Source organism: Bubalus kerabau, chromosome 18, assembly GCF_029407905.1.
Source record: "Bubalus kerabau isolate K-KA32 ecotype Philippines breed swamp buffalo chromosome 18, PCC_UOA_SB_1v2, whole genome shotgun sequence".
Lineage (NCBI taxonomy): Eukaryota > Metazoa > Chordata > Mammalia > Artiodactyla > Bovidae > Bubalus > Bubalus kerabau.
The window spans coordinates 33281500-33298645 of record NC_073641.1 but is presented as its reverse complement, the minus strand read 5'-3'; the positions used below and the strand labels follow the sequence as shown (position 1 = coordinate 33298645).

General features: G+C 41.2%; 1 protein-coding gene across 5 annotated transcripts in view; it reads right to left on the bottom strand.

Moving 5' to 3' along the window:
• Positions 1 to 6362: 6362 nt before the first annotated feature.
• HMGCS1 (3-hydroxy-3-methylglutaryl-CoA synthase 1) overlaps positions 6363 to 17146 on the bottom strand; it is a 30095-nt gene continuing 19311 nt past the window's right edge. For 4 of the 5 annotated variants that reach the window (XM_055554441.1, XM_055554445.1, XM_055554443.1 and 1 more), the window contains 9 exons: positions 15778 to 16235; positions 15334 to 15459; positions 14655 to 14819; positions 12829 to 12994; positions 11859 to 12029; positions 11275 to 11381; positions 9411 to 9536; positions 9135 to 9298; positions 6363 to 8170 (listed from right to left, as the gene is read on the bottom strand). In XM_055554441.1, the coding sequence (XP_055410416.1) occupies positions 8081 to 8170; positions 9135 to 9298; positions 9411 to 9536; positions 11275 to 11381; positions 11859 to 12029; positions 12829 to 12994; positions 14655 to 14819; positions 15334 to 15459; positions 15778 to 16235 (1573 nt within the window). In that variant the 3' untranslated portion in view covers positions 6363 to 8080. The remainder of the gene's footprint in view (positions 8171 to 9134; positions 9299 to 9410; positions 9537 to 11274; positions 11382 to 11858; positions 12030 to 12828; positions 12995 to 14654; positions 14820 to 15333; positions 15460 to 15777; positions 16236 to 17146) is intronic. The other variant, XM_055554442.1, reaches the window with a different exon arrangement.

Here is a 17146-nt window from a genome sequence, read left to right as displayed (position 1 = left end):
CTGTCATCCCTGCCTGCAGGGGGCGGTCGTCACTGAGCTTGTGGGAATTGGGGTGCCCCCCTCCCCACTGCAGTCTTTGTTCCTGTGTGAAGGCAGTGTCCTGGGAACTTAGGTGGTTCTTCAGTCTCACATAATGAATCCATTCTAACAGTAACACCTCTTGGAACTTTCTGAGCCTTTCCTTAATCGTGTAGCACAGCAGTTCTACTATCTCCACCTCGCTGGTATGCCAGACTCACATCCAAACCTCAGTAGCCATCCCAGCAGTGATATCAGGACCAGCTTCAGGTGACCTTCACCTCATGGGGACAGGCTCCCATGATAATAAACTCTCCGTCATCCTGCCTCAACCTCCATCCCCAGCTCCCTATCCTCAGGGTCTACTCGCACACATTCCCCTCTGGTTCCTGACAGTAGCATATTAGCCAGCTTCTTTAATCCCTTCAGTGTCTAGGTGCTTTCTCCCTGACAGAGGTTGTATTTCTCTGCTCAGACTATGTTGAGACAGGACCAGTTCCTTGTTTGGAGAATAATGGTATTGGAAGAACATCTTGAGGTCAAGCATCCTCGGTGTTGGTCTCACCAGTGGTCTTGGCAGGCTCTTCAGGAAAGGAAGTACGAGCTACTCCTACCAGCCCCACACTCGAGGGATCCTGGTCTTCAGCATTTGCAGGCTCTTCTACCCTGTTTGCCCTGCCTTGTCCTGCTCTTGCTATCGAGGCTGCGACTTTGATACGGAATGGTCAAGACTGAGTATTTCATTTCCTTTGCAGCTCAGCCTACCTTACAGTAGACCTGGTGCCTGTTTTATGTAGTGTTCTCTCTGCTGCAGGAGAGAAGCTCTCCTTAACTCGCACTTCAAAGGCTTTCAGTATACCTTGAGCTGATTGTTGTCACTGTTCAGTCTCAGTCATGTCTGACTCCTTGTGACCCCACGGACTGCAGCACGCCAGTCTTTCCTGTCCTTCATCATCTCCTGGAGCTTGCTCAAACTCGAGTCCATGGAGTCAATGATGCCATCCAACCATCTCATCCTGCCCCCCCATTTCCTCCTGCCCTCAACCTTGAGCTGACAGTTGACTTAAACCTATCATTGCCCCCCACAAACCCCAACAGGTTTTCGAAACAGTTAACAAAAGCTAGCCAACCAGCCCATCCAACGATGTGGGGCCTACCCAGGAGTGGACTGGCAGATGGACTTCACCCAGATGCCAGTTTCTCAAGGGTATAAATACCTATCAGTTATGATAGATACATTCACAGGATGAATTGAAGGCTTTCCCACCTGGACTGAGAAGGCTGAGGAGGTGGTAAAAAAACCTGCTCCATGAAATCAGTCCAAGATTTGGTCTGCCCAGGTCATTACAAAGTAACAATGGGACATCATTTACTTCTAAGGTCACCCAAGGAGTCTCGAAAGCATTGGGCATTGCTTATTATCTCCATTGTGCCTGGAGGCCTCAATCTTCAGGAAAAGTAGAAAGAGCCGATCAATTCTTAAAATCAGCGGTAAAAAAGATAACCCAAGGAGACCTCCCTGGGATGGAAGGAGGCTTTACCAATAGCTCTCCTCTGCACCCGCATTGCCCCTAAGGAACAGGTTGGTCTTAGTCCTTATGAGATGCTATATGGGAGACCTTTTGTTTATGTTAATGAACTTTTCCTATATCCAGAGGTTCAGACCCTCCAGTCTTATACCATGGCCATTGGGAAACTCCAACAGGATATACGCTTGTGGGGTATGAACCAGGACCCAAAAGATTCTAAAGAGTCACCACTATATGCTCCAAGAACTCAAGTCCTTATTAAAGTCCAGCCCACATGGAAGGGCCCCTATCCTGTAATACTTTCTACCCCCACAGCAGTCAAGGTACCAAGACATGACTTCTGGATTCACTACTCACGAGTCAAGCCATGGAAGAAAACAGAAGAGGACACTCAATACACCTGTGAGCCCCTGGGAGATCTCAGATACCTATTAAGAACTACAAATGACTGCCATTCTAATGAACACCCCCAAAATCTGGTTTCTGGGGATAACATTTCTCAGGATAACTCTAAGGAGCCAACACAGCTTGACAGAGATTGTACTCCAAGACAGATACGAGATAGATCTTCTGATCCCTGAACAAGGAGGGACTTGAGCTATCCTGGCGATGTGAATTTAAAATTGACCAATGTCCCTACTAGTCCTTGTTATGCTATATTGATGATGATTATGATTATTCCATGTACTGTCAATTGTCTAACCTGTTTTGTCTCTGCCCAGGTCAACCAGCTACAACATGCAGTGCCAGTTCAACAAAGATATAAAACTACAGCTAACCATGGAATATATCACACACCCTTGGACACTGCTATAAGGGCTCTGAGGATTGAGACTAGCAAGAGGGGGAGGCCCAATACACCTCACCGCCCCAGTTCAGCAGGAAGTAGCCAGAAAGACCTCGACGCCCCTATTCCCAAAGAATTGGGCCTCCCATATCTTGAGGGGGGAATGTTAGGAAGGTAGAATAGGGGAAAGGAGTCCAAAATGGCGGTGGCTAAGACAAGGAAGGTCCGAGGACCAGAGTGAAGACTTCAGGCAGAACAAACAGAACAAACAGCACTCCTGGCTAAGCCCAATTTGCATAGGGCAGGCCCAGGTGGAGGAAAAAACATATAAAAGGAGGGGCCAAAGCGCTTTCTCTCAGACTCTCTCTCCCACGTGCGTGCACTCTTTTCTTTCTCTCTCTCTCTCTCTCACTCTCCTGCTATCTTCTAAATAAAATAGAGCTGTAACACTGGGGAAAAAAAAAAAAAAGCTAGCCAAATCCAGAGGCTTTATCATTGCCCCATTCCATCAGGTGCCACAGGTGCCACATGATCCAGTATTTCACCTTCTATCTGTACCTACAGACCACAGGCTCAGCAGGAGTTGTGCTGCTCCTGCAAGCCAGGGTTGTCAGCACCCTGCTTACCAACAGCACATCAGCTTTCTATTGACAGTGCTGTGAGACAAAAGTCCACCATGTGTCTCTTGGGGCTAAGATCCAAGTGGCATCAGGCCTGATTCCTCGTCAGGGGAGCACCCACTGCCTTGCTTTTACCTGCTCCTAGAGGTGGCCCATCGGAGAAGGCAATGGCACCCCACTCCAGTACTCTTGCCTGGAAGAACCCCATGGACGGAGGAGCCTGGTGGGCTGCAGTCCTTGGCGTCGCTATGAGTTGGACACGACTGAGCAACTTCACTTTCACTTTTCCCTTTCATGCATTGGAGAAGGAAATGGCAACCCACTCCAGTGTTCTTGCCTGGAGAATCCCAGGGATGGGGGAGCCTGGTGGGCTGCCGTCTATGGGGTCGCATAAAGTCGGACACAACTGAAGCGACTTAGCGGCAGGAGCAGCAGCAGAGGTGGCCCATATGCCTTTCCTTTCCCCATCTTCAAAGTTAGCAATGGGCCATCTCTTTGGTCATCCTTTTATAGTCACATCTCATTCAGACTACAGCCCAGAAAGGTTCTCTGCTTTTAAGGGACCCTGTAATTATGATGGGCCAATCTGGACAATCTAGCATATCTCCCCGTTACAAGGTCCTCAAGCTTGATCACTTGTGGTTTTACCATGTAAGATCACATATTCATAGGTTCCCAGAGGCAGACCTTTGGCTGGGGCGTGGGAACCATTCTGCCTACTGCAAATAGCAGTGGGGTTTTTGCCATGACTGTCAATAAACCAGCTCCAACCATCTATCCTGAGAGTCGGGCTGTTCTGGGTACCAACTGTATTAGCCTGGCTTCTCCAAAAGAACAGAGCCTGAGACAGAGGCTTCCATGTAAGTCATTTATTTGGGAAATGTTCCTACAATGCAGGAATGAAATATAAAAGAGGCAAGCCAATAAAAGGATGTATTGCCAAATTGGCTGAAGTGAAGTGAAGTGAGTCGCTCGGTCATGTCTGACTCTTTGCAACCCCATGGAATTCTCTAGGACAGAATACTGGAGTGGGTAGCCTTTCCCTCTCCAGGGGATCTTTCTGACCCAGGGTTGAACGAGGGTCTCATGCACTGCAAGCGGATTCTTTACCAACTGAGCTGCCAGGCGCCTGGTGGTTCAGCAGAGGAACTGCCAGCCTGGAAGGCTTCCCTGCCCAGGCGAGGGAAGGGAGGAAGCATTTATCGACCAGCAAGTAAGGGTCCACTGTTGTCAAGAGTGGTCCTGTGGGAACTTAACTTCTCTATACTTCTGGGCCATGAAATTATGAGTTCCAATGACCTCTGTGTGGACTTCGTATCACCGTGAGACCAAAATGAGGGGTGTGCAGCAGGAATCCCAAGAGAGGTACTATCATATTCTCTGAGATCCCACTCAGAGACCGCATGGACATAGCTGTCACAAATGCGACTGCTGTAGAAGGCAGGGCAAAGGAGGCCTGCAGTGGGGCCCACGGACCGAAGGCGCTAAGGCTGGAGTAAGTGAAGTGCAAGTGTTAGTCGCTCAGTCATATCCAACTCTTTGCAACCCCATGGACTGTAGCCTGCCAGGCTCCTCTGTACACGGAATTCTCCAGGCAAGAATACTGAAGTGGGTAGCCCTTCCCTTCTCCAGGGGATCTTCCTGACTCAGGGATCGAACCTGGGTCTCCTGCACTGCAGCTGGATTCTTTACCATCTGAGCCATCAGGGACACCCAGGGTGGAATAAACTTGGCATATTTGAGGAGCAGAGAAGGCAGGGGCAATGAAAACACAGGAGGCCTTAGTGGTACTGAGTAGGCAGTGGCCAGATGCCTCAGGACTTGGCAAGTTTGAAAAAGGAAATCTGATATGTAGGGTGAGAAGTGCTTACTACTCAGGTAGTCCAGGCAGCCTTCAGGGAGGAAGCAGATCTTGAGCAGAGATCCCCAAAGGTCAACAAGGCTTTGCTAAGATGAAGTGGAGGTGCTAGTTTAATAGCATGCAGAAACAGCTGGAGGCAAAAGGAAGCTTTAGTTCAAAACTTTCATTATTTTTTACTCTAGATGCCTGCACAGTAATGAAATAAGACAAAGAAAAGGTGAATTCTTTGCTTTGCACTTCTAAACATTTAAAATGAAAAGTACATTTTTTGTTATAAGCTAGACCCCTGATAATATATAAACTTTCTGAGGCTTGGTATTCATAATCTTCAGCACCACAGTATTGACTTTGTACTAGTTTGAGGGGGAAAAAACTAAAAAATCACAGGTCAATTATTTCTTTCTCCCACTAACTAGGAAAAAAATAGGAACTTCTAATTAAGAGTGGTTGCTAGAAATTTTAAAGGAAGTGTTTGCTTTTATATGAAGATTACATAGCTCTAATTATTTAAAGATCCTGTTACATCCCTTGGTCTCTCCACTTCTACTTTAGTGTGTCAGGACATTTCAAACAGCAAACAAGAGATGAAGGGTTTCAACCGAGTCCCAGGAGGATCAGAAGTAGCTGTCTGCATCTGTGAGTTCTGTCTAGCGTTCATCTTCAACGTAGTCATCACGGTTCATGAAATAAACAAAATCCAGAAAGTAAAAAAATAAAAAGTTAACTGCAAAAACTCCAAAAAGGAGAAGGGGAAGGATAGAATTCTCAAAGTCATATTAATTAGGATCTTAGACTTTGCAGAATTAGGATCTAGAATTCCTAGAACTGCAGGATTAGAGAACACAGGCCTTATCTTCTATCACCCAGAGAAATTGGGAGATGGGCCCCAAAAATAAAATCATTACTAAGTATTGAGTCTAGACATGACAATATGATAAAATAACTGATCAGTACTAGAAATATTCTGATTTAATTCCCGATTCACATAATCCTAAAAATTGATAGCGATTGAGATTATCTTATCCAATATTACTGCCAATGTAAAAATTCTCTCTATAAAACATCTGGGAGAACACCAGCAACCTGAGACACTCAGGCTGGAGGCTCTAGTTGGTAGTAGGCAGTTCTATATTGGCTATAAAATCTGCTTTTAATGTTTAATTGCCAACCCTTAATCTTAGGTTGTTGTTAGGAAAACACAGTAACTCTCTTCACAACTATTTATGGCAAAATTTATACATGTTAATTTGGGAGTTAATTTCTTTGTTTGAAGTATAAGAATAATAAACTATCAGTATATGTTCCTCCATACTAGACAAATAGCTCCTTGAAGGCAAAATCATAGCTCTTGTAAGTCTTTATTTCTGACTTAAGTGCTATAAGTAGGGTGCCCTGCTTATATCAGGTTTACAAATTTTGGTGAAAGAGTTAGTGAATCAGTGAACTGAAATGAAATGGATGCCTGCACTTAAAAATAGCATATTAGCTGCTTTCTTGCCTTAACTGTTAGTTCAGGAGGGGGAAAAAAAAAAGAATATTCAAGTATCTAAAATATTTCTCTAAAACTTTATTCAAAGTTACCCACCTCACTGTTAATAAGGTGTACAATTGATGCTCTGTGCCAGTTTCACTAGGCCTGCCCATTGCCGGCAATGGACTTTGAGAAAACCCGTTTCCTGACACCCCCAAAGTTAAATTACTCTTTTCAAAACGTACTGAACTCCTGATACTTGCAAAAAGTATTACATGCACCATGTTCCCATCAATCTTTAAATCTGAACTTACATTATTAATCTACATCAGTGTATGTTAAAATGAAGTCATTTCAACAAATCATAACTGTACAAATCAAAACACCACTAGTTAATATTAAGAGTATTTTACAAACACTACATTACATATTACCTTGCAATCTGAAACATTACATTTCATATTTGTGTAAGTTTATTTTAGATAACTGAAACTTCACAGAATTCAACGGCAAATAAAGTTTAAAAAATTTAGTTCTGTACATTAGTTCCAACTATCTCTATTTTACAATCTATAAGGCTCATGTCATAGTTCAGCACCAGAAAGATCTAAGAAACTGTCGAACCAGTCTTCTTATTCATTCCATGTGATCGTTTGTTACTGTTGCTATTTTTAAGGTGAAAATCTGAGAAAATGCTTTATATATCCTACTTCTAGACCTTGAGAAGTGGAATACTTTTTGGCTGGTCATACTATGTAAAAAACTTGAGTTGTATCTTTTCATTTAACAGATACAAAAACAAAAAAAGGAAAGGAATACTTACAACATGAGTTGAGGCTGTCAGTCTTTAAGTTGAATTTATAATACTGAAGCATCAGAAATAACTTCACAATGCCCTGTCCCTGTCCTTCCTTTTTGTTTTAAAATTTTGAAAGGCAGCCAGAAAAATGTTTTATTTATTCCTCAAAATAAGGGACAAGGGAAGGATCACAGACACAAGCTTTCTCATACACAGCTTCAATAACATCAAGGCTCTTCCGCAAAATACACTTTGAACTGAGTCAGGAGCAGACCTAGGGAGCAGACCCATAGCCCCCAAAGGTACCATGTTTTCCATACCACAGTCTGCTCAGTGCTGGCATCCCTCTGTTCACAGAGGTCATGACAGTAACTCATCACTGCCAGCCTGGATTTAAAGTAACAGTTTCCAGAACCAGTGTCACCGTTCCCAATTCTTCTCTCTCTCTCTCAAGGATTCACAAATTCTAGAAAAAGAGTGTGTTTGTCTTGTCATTTTCAAACCGGGTTTGTGCATATTACATTAAAACCACACATTCCCTAAAAACTTTTTTTTTTTTTTTTTTTTTTTTCAAAAACCACAGGAACCTTCAGTAATCTTGTTTGTTCAAAGTATAAAATTCTTACATGTTTAAAAAAATTAAAATTGGAGACTAGTACCACTGCTTTCCTCACCAGAAGTGCACGATTTCAGGCTACATTTAAAAACTAAGCTTCATGCATACACATGGCCAGAGAGGTATGAAGTCTTACAGAGCCCTTAACATCCATCATTCGAGTACAGTCAGCATCGGCTAGATCACAACAGGAAGCATGTTAGCAAACTGAGCAAAGAGACTTTCTCAAGGACACGATAGTTTTCCAGGCTCCATGTCAGTCACGTAAAAATTTAAGCAATATGTAATCTTTTAAAATTGACCCCAGATGTCCCGTTCCCCCAACCGTTCCCATACACTGCCCCGACGCCCCCTGCAGTCCCCCACCTCACAGAAGTCTCTAATGCTGCCCGTTACTGACGACAGCTGCTGCCACTTCTGCCGCTGTTGCAGGGAGTCTTGGCACCTTCTTAGCAGGGCTTGGAATATGCTAAAAAGAAAAAAATATATACGGTCACCTCTTAAGAGTTTTTTTCCCCAGGAAAAATCATGTTGCTAACCAAAGTTCTAATAGGAAAAGGGCAGCTCTGGAGAGAAATATATATATATATATATATTTATACATATATAAATATATATTCTGTAGAACTTTTCATGGAGGGAGCAAAAATGTCCATTCTTTACCTTATGGTGAACGTATCATATGATTACCCCGTAGCAAGGGAGAGGAGGGCCACGGAGATCTATCTACCATACCCAGCATTTCCCTTGTTATAGCTTGCCTTTGATTTCAAACACGCGTGGCTTGATTTGCTACCTCAAAGAGCAAGACTATGCATTCAGCACATTTGTACTGAATGGATAAAATAAATAACTTCCAAGTTTTTAAAGTCCTCAGTTTGAAGCCTGGCTCTGATCTTGGTCAAGTCTCATTTAACTTCTTTCAGCTTCATCTCTAAAATGGGCACAGTAGCATTTACCTCAACGGGGTTTTTATAAGGGCTTATGTAGAAAACCTAAAAAGTGATTAGCATGCAATACGAATTCCAGTTATAACAATTACTATTCCTTCTTGACATCTGGAGATAGATTAGACAATGGCCTGAGAGAAGGGATGTGAGGGGCTCAACACCCAGCCCCTGCTTCATCTCTCACCAAGACACAAACCACAGGTGAGCCTTCTCAGTTTTGCTTTAAACTTTGGTATTGCTAAAAAAAAACAACCTAGTATTTACTGCGCACTGAAAAACACTAATAACTGCAAAGCGCTGCATACAACTGGAAAATGGCACAGCTGGAACCCACTCCCAGAGCCCTGGTTCTCAATCACCCTGCTTTACTGACATTTCTTTAAGTGGACAGATTTCAGTGAGGTCACCCTAGTCAGGAGATCTGGGGATGGAGATTTTCTTATCCCATCAAAGCCCAAGACTAACACAATAAGCTTTACTTACCTCGGCTGTAGTGCTTGGGTGCACAAGGCCTACTCCCTCATCCAAAGTGTCGTCGTTTAGAGAGGGGCGCCGAGCGTAAGTTCTTCTGTGTTTTTCGTCTACTCGAACTAGGTACCATGTTCCTTCAAAGAGGGAATCTATGGAACTCTGGGGAATGTAGTTGGCTAAAGGAAAGGCAGAGGATATGAAAAATGAGTTATAACGTATAACTCATCTGGTACTAAAACAGCCCTCCAGTAGGCTTCTAGGTGTATATTAACAATTTAATGTTTTTACCCAAGTGATGAGTATCCTCTCGGAGCTTCATGTTTTCAGCAAAAATATCTGGTGCCACGCAAGTTCTTGAGTCAAGCCTTGACTTAAGATCACATATGCTCGCTACTATTTTATCAAGAGCGGACCCTAAAATAGCAAACAATTGCAACATTAATATAGTAAAAATAGTATACATATCCCAAAGCCTGAACAAAATGCTGCCAAAAGGAAAAAACAACTTTTCATTTCTTTCAGAACTACAGGCTATTGTTTAGTTAAAAGATAAGATGTTATTTATTTGATGTAGCTTCCTATGAACCTTGACTAGACATTTGTCCAGCCTTGGCCAGCAGACAACTGAGGAAATAGGTGGGATGTGAAACTATAAATAACTTGTCTAGAGTCAACGAACAGTTTCAGAATAATGCCAAGTCTTCCAACCGTTTTTCTCTGTATTTTTGCTCCTTCCTGCTTAGGGAGGGCACAAAAGTATCCTTAAATACAGCTAAGATCACATCCCTATAAACATTAAGATAACTTAATAAACCACCAAGCCTACAAGAAATGGCCTGGTATTATTCACTCCTATGATCAGTCTCTGGAGAAGGCAATGGCACCCCACTCCAGCACTCTTGCCTGGAAAATCCCATGGACGGAGGAACCTGGTGGACCGCTGTCCATGGGGTCGCTAAGAGTCGGACAAGACTCAGCGACTTCACTTTCACTTTTCACTTTCATGCATTGGAGAAGGAAATGGCAACCCACTCCAGTGTTCTTGCCTGGAGAATCTCAGGGATGGGGGAGCCTGGTGGGCTGCCGTCTATGGGGTCACACAGAGTTGGACACGACTGAAGCGACTTGGCAGCAGCAGCACGATCAGTCTCAATCATTAGTGTGGAGACTCAAAAGCTGCCCGCCTTAAATAAAGACACTTCCTTTTCTATCTATGCTTTAAAAATGCCATAAAAGGGACTTCCTGGGTGGTCCAGTGATTAAGAAACTGCCTTGCCATTGAAACATGTAAAATATCATGTATGAAACGACTTGCCAGTCCAGGCTCGATGCACGATACTGGATGCTTGGGGCTGGTGCACTGGGACGACCCAGAGGGATGGAATGGGGAGGGAGGAGGGAGGAGGGTTCAGGATGGGGAACACATGTATACCTGTGGCAGATTCATTTTGATATTTGGCAAAACTAATACAATTATGTAAAGTTTAAAAATAAAATAAAATTAAAAAAAAAAAAAAAAGGCGAGAGGTGGTGATGGGGTGGCAGCCGCTATGAATTTTATGATATGTGAATTATATCTCAATAAAGCTCTTATTTTTAGAAAACTTAAAAAAAAAAAAAAAGAAACTGCCTTGCGATGCAGAGGAAGTGTTTGATCACTAGCTGGGGAACTAAGATGCCACATGACTCAGAGCAACTAGGCGGGCATGCTGCAACTGCAAAGCCCAGGCACTTGAGAGCCCGTGCACAACTACTGAGCCTGCACACCACAACTAGAGCGTCTAAGCACTGCAACTAAGACCCCACGTGGCCCAGAAATAAAGATTTTTAAAAATGAGATAATAGATTAAAATAAAATTACTTGCCAAAGAAGGAAAAGTCAAACACTATATCATTAAAAAAAAATGTTTAAGCTCATTATACAGTTTTTTTCCTGACTTGGAAAGAAAGAAAGATATTCTGACTCAGACATAATCCTGCCATTTACCCAGTTAAAGCAGAATTTTTGGGCAGAGTGTTGAAAGAAGTAATAAAGATTAAAATGTCATAAAGATCTATGGAAGAGAGTTAAATGTTTACTTGAGAAGCCTGCTAAGTCAGCCTTACCACAGTAGGTTCTCAATACATTGTTGTTAAAAGACTCAGCGTTTACCTGGTGTAGCATCTTGTGTAACTTTGAGGGAGTACAGAGTGGCAGCCAAACCAGAACCGTAAGAAAACACGCCGATCCTCTTTCCTGCCAGCTGCTGAGGTGAATACCTATGTAGGAGGGAAAAAAGCTCTTAAATTAAAGTTTAACTCATCCTACTACAGCAGATAGAGAACCACAGCTGGAATAAACTTCATCCTAAGCCTAGGGATCTGACCTAAAATTTTACTGTTTACAGTAAGCAGATTGAAAACAAGAGTTCTCATCTCTTTAGGAATGATGGAGTTGAGAAAAGTTATGCCCTAAAATAAACTACTTTGTCAACTGGGGATTTATGGTTCAACTGTAGGTCAAGAATAATAAGACCATGAGAACAACAGCAGGGAAAGCTCGTGTGAAATTTAGTACTCTGGGATAAATAACTATAGCCTCACTCCATATCTCCCTCAAGTCAACAAAGAGGCTAGAGAGCCTGAAAGGAAAAGACCATTCTGTGACCTGCCACCAACGTGCCTGGTACCAGATCTGGTCTTAGAAATGTAACATCCCCAAACAAGCGGACTGAAGCAATGGAAATCCATACTTACTGTGCGAGAACAGAAGCCAGGGAGCCGTACACTGAAGATGTGTACATATTTCCATTTTGATTTGACACAAGCAAAGATGCCTTTGTTTTCTGATTGAAGAGTTCTGAACTAGCTTTCATAAATGCCTTTTCCACATCTCTGTCAAAGTAGGTATCTTCTAATTTAACATCCCTGAAAAGTTTAGAAAAAAGATAATCTTATAGTGTCCAAAGACTACATTTTTATTATATTACTTACTAGACCTAACTACTATTCTAATAGAAGTATATGATGCTGATTTCTATTTATTAAAAACCAAGTAGCAGTATGCTAATTGCTAGATAAGATATAACAGTTGTACAAATGTGGTCCTTTTTCTGAAAAGTTTTTTTTTTCTTTAATAATCAAGACAACATAATTCTAATGGGTTAATAACCCCCTACAGCTCTGTCATCACCAAACAGAATATACTACTATTTCAAGTCCATAATATTGTCTATTTAGTTAGAAGAGTCACATTTATAGGAGCCAAGTGTTAAAAAATATTTTATCAGATGGAGAAGGGACACAGGAGAAACAGCAAGAGTTTAACAGGCATAGCATGCCAGGAGGCCCCAAAAGTGGGGAAAACGGAAGCAGTATGAGAGCAGATATCAGGAGTGGCCAAGGGCAGAACGGATGTAGGCAGAGGAGAGGCAGGGGGAAGAGTGAAGATGCTGCTGTATAAATACAGGCACTTGAGGGGCGATATTACCAAGGTGACAACAGGAACAGATCTAAAAGGAGTTAATAAGAAAACCTGAATAGAAAAGACTAAAGAATTCATATAGGTGAGCGACCACCTCTCTGAACTTGGTTTCTTCACTGATTAAATAGGTTAGACAAGATGACTTTTTGACTCTAAAATTTTCATGTCTGTATAAATAGCGGTTTAACCAATATAAAAAAAATACTCTCACATAGAAGGGAGAAAAACCATAATTCCTCTTACCCAAAGGCTTCTAGGCCGCTGTAGATACTATTTTTATCTCTGTTCTGGTCATTAAGGAAGTCATTCAGCAACATTCGAGCTAGAGATTTCTGAACCAGTTTACAATAGGGTGAGTGGAATATCATGAAACCAAAATCATTCAAGGTGAAATCTCTATCATTTCCCTCTGAAAGAGAAATCCAAAGAAATTATGAAATCCATTTAAGCCACTAACTTTTGAAGTCTGATTTTAGAACATGGTTGGGATGTCTTTATATCTTTAAGTAGCAATAAAAAATATATACTATATAATGAAATATCTCCATGGTTTAAAATTTGTGTCAAAAAGACATCCAGAAATCAAACAACATACACTATTATTGGTTTTCAAACTAAACTATCACAATCCATTAGAGGGCTGTGTAATCAATTTAATGGATCAAGGCCAGTTTTTTTTTTTTTTTTTTTTTAATCTTAATAAATTAAGAGGTTGTTTTTTTGTCTGAATGAAAAAGAGTAGAAAAGAGTAAACTGTATAACTTGCAGCATGGGCAAAAAAATTTGATGACATTAGTTTCCATTTAACTGCACATAACAATGCAAAGTCTATTTCTTACTGCAGATTCTAATAAATGTTAGAAAATCACTGTACTGTTAAATACTGGTAAACAGTATATATTACATACTTCAAGAATGCTTCTTATCTAAAGCCACTATGTTTTCTAATATCGGTTATTGAATCTTATTTTTAACCCTGTCTCACAAACCCTATAAAGCAAAGCTGGACTATGGAAAAAGCATACTTTATATAATACTGTGTGCTTTCATGGTTTTAATTCAAATACTGTCCTTCTCAGTATCTCAAGCACTTTCTCAGGGTTAAAGACAGAGATTGATGATGACACTAAAAGAGCAAATATGAATTCACAGAAGTGAAGTGAAAGTTGCCCAGTCGTGTCCAACTCTTTGCGACCCCATGGACTATACATACAGTCCATAGAATTCTCCAGGCCAGAATACTGGAGTAGGTAGCCTTTCCCTTCTCCAAGGGATCTTCCCAACCCAGGGATCGCACCCAGGTCTCCTGCATTGCAGGCAGATTCTGTATAAGCTGAGCCACAAGGGAAGCCCATGAATTCACAGCTCAAGTACAAAAAGACTATGTGGGGAGGTGGGGGTCACTTTGGTAATTTATTTTCATTAGTTTTCTTCGGATCACAGTTGCAAATTAAAATTTGTTTGCAACTGTCTACCTCTTTTAGAATATGTACCAAATTCAAGTTACTTTCTTTTTTTACCTTACTTTTGATATTTTTACTGGGTTGCTGCTGCTGCTGCTAAGTCGCTTCAGTCGTGTCCGACTCTGTGCGACCCCAGAGACAGCAGCCCACCAGGCTCCCCCGTCCCTGGGATTCTCCAGGCAAGAACACTGGAGTGGGTTGCCATTTCCTTCTCCAATGCATGAAAGTGAAAAGTGAAAGTGAAGTCGCTCAGTCGTGTCCGACTCTTCGCGACCCCATGGTCTGCAGCCTACCAGGCTCCTCCGTCCATGGGATTTTCCAGGCAAGAGTACTGGAGTGGGGTGCCATTGCCTTCTCTGCTTACTGGGTTAAGTCATCCTAAGTATTTTTATAGAAATAAACTTCATTTGCAAAGTTTACCTGTTCTCTTAAATTATACATTACCAGAAACTGCGGGAAAACTATGCTATTTGGTGGGTGAGGAAGCAATGGTTAAAGGAAAACACTAATGAAGGATGCCCACGAAGCAGTTTCTCACTAAAGACACTGAGTACATTACACTGCCCTCGACAGATAGCAAAACCAAGGAAAACTGATAAAACCCACCTTTCTGCCACCGGGCACGGATCTTCTTGCGGTAGACAGAATAGCAGCGGTCTAATGCACTGAGGTAGCACTGTATGGACAGTTTTCCATCTACTATAGGATATTCAGAAAGCATATCAGGCTTGTAAAAGTCATAGGCATGTTGCATATGTGTCCCACGAAGTCCTATTAGAACAAAAAAGCAAGAGGTCCATGTAACTCTGCTTCCTGATGTTATGTCAGTAAGCAAATTGCATTATCTGGGAACTTTTCTTAAATCTAGTCAACTCATCACTTGCAGAATAGAAATCACAAGGTGAAATGAGTATGTGATTGAAGTGAAACCTAACAATAGCCATGGACAGGCCTAAGCCTCTTGATATGCAACATTTTATGCAAGTTTCATACACCTAACTGGGAGATCACAATTGCTCTGAATTGAAAACAAATTACTACATGACTATGGGCAAGTTACTTCTCCCAGTTGTTAGCAACCCTACTTAAACCCATTTTACTCCTTTGTAAAATGGGGATGACATCACTTATGTCATAGGATTGCTATGAAGACTAAATATGATAATACACATAAAGCTCTTAGCAGGTAGTGCCTGCATTTAATGAACACCAAGTACAAGCTTCTAATTTTTAAATTTCTCAGCATATTGTGCAAGTTAAAAAAAAATACTTCCCGAACACTCACCTCGTTCAAAAATTAAAGGTGCATTAGGCCCAATTAGCATAGCAACGGCTCCAACTCCACCTGTAGGTCTGGCATTTCCTGTGGCGTATACAGCAATATCCCCTGCAACTACCAGGGCATACCGTCCTGAAAAATATTATTTGTTAGTATACAAGAAGGTGATTGACACCCTAACTATCATACATACAAACTGAAAGTATTGTATTTTCCCAGAATGTATCATATTTTCCCATCTTTGGTAAAGAAAAAAAAAATTCTGACTAAATTTTGATAGATAATTTTATCCTACATGATAAAGAGAACTAATTTCTAAAGCAAATATGTTGAAAGTCATAGCTATCTTTCTGAACACATTCAAACAAGCATAACTGGTAAAAGTCTGCAAATGGTATTTAGGCCTATTCCTCCTCAAGGATAGTTTCTTTGGGAAAATATGCAACATACCATCCCAAGAGCTGGACTCAATCCAGTTAACAGCATTAAAGACAGCGGCTGTGCCTCCATAGCATGCATTAGTTGTGTCTATTCCTTCTATATCCGTATTCCCAGACTCCTCAAAGAGCTGCATCAAATTCGTCTTCACTGACTTTGATTTGTCGATGATTGTCTCCGTCCCAACTTCTAGCCGCCCAATGCAGTCATAAGAAAGGCTATTTCTCTCCATAAGATTCTGGACCACAGTCATGCACAGAGAGTTGATATCTTCTCTATCTGTGCAGAAGCCCATCTTGGCTTGGCCCAAGCCAATAGTATACTTTCCAGCATCTACACCATCGTATTTTTCCAACTCTGCTTGATCAACATATTGAGAAGGAAAATAGATCTCAAGGGCAACAATTCCCACATCTTTGGGCCAGCAGGCTTCTGCATTCAAAGGAAGCGACCCAGGCATGGTGAAAGAACTTTAGAAAGAAAAATAGAAAAAACAAAACAAAACATTGTTTTAGATTATAGGTTGTAGACTGTCAAGTTCAAACTTGAGAAATCAACATTGATATTAATTTCTAAATTTAGTATATTCTTAGGACAGTCAATTTTAATATGTGGAGGTAGCAATGATAGTATGAGCAAAGTTATTGACTCCAATATTATTTAAAGTTATCTTTTAGAAAGACTTACAAGTTATTCAAAACTAGGTATCTTTAAAGTATGATTATTAGAGGTAAAGAAAACTCAAATAAGACTCATCTATGTTATAAAGAACTATAAGCTAAAATGAGAATTTAGTAACATGGCCCACAGATCAGAACTCAAGTATATGATCTATTCCTGGCCACTCTAAAAATTTAAATCATTCATTCATTTTCATATATGGATTATTCACAGCTATTGACTTTATGGGACTTTACATACTAACAGTTTTAGTTAAACTAAGATACTAAACTAAACCTGTTACGTACTAACAGTTTTAATTAGGTCAAACAGTATTGCATTCTTTATTGATCTAAACAATCCCAATACCTAGAAAGGCCACACTGTCAAGTCTGCCATGGCACTCTATTCAAGGCCCCTGCTATTAAAATCTCAGCCTTCCAAAGTAACCTCCACCCCCACCCCACCATCTAGAACCCAGATGATTACAATTTTAAGCAAAGACAAGTCCCAGACCCATAACAGGACAAAAGTCAATATTCTGTACATTTCACAGCTAGTGTACAGGTGATAAATGATCATGAGATCACAAGATTATCATTTCGCTTCTACATCAGGCAAAAGAAAACAACTGATCCAAATCTGAAAACTGGTACCATAATCCACATATTATTTGCATGGCATCTTAGACAACACCTCTTAAAATAATCCCTTTTTTAAA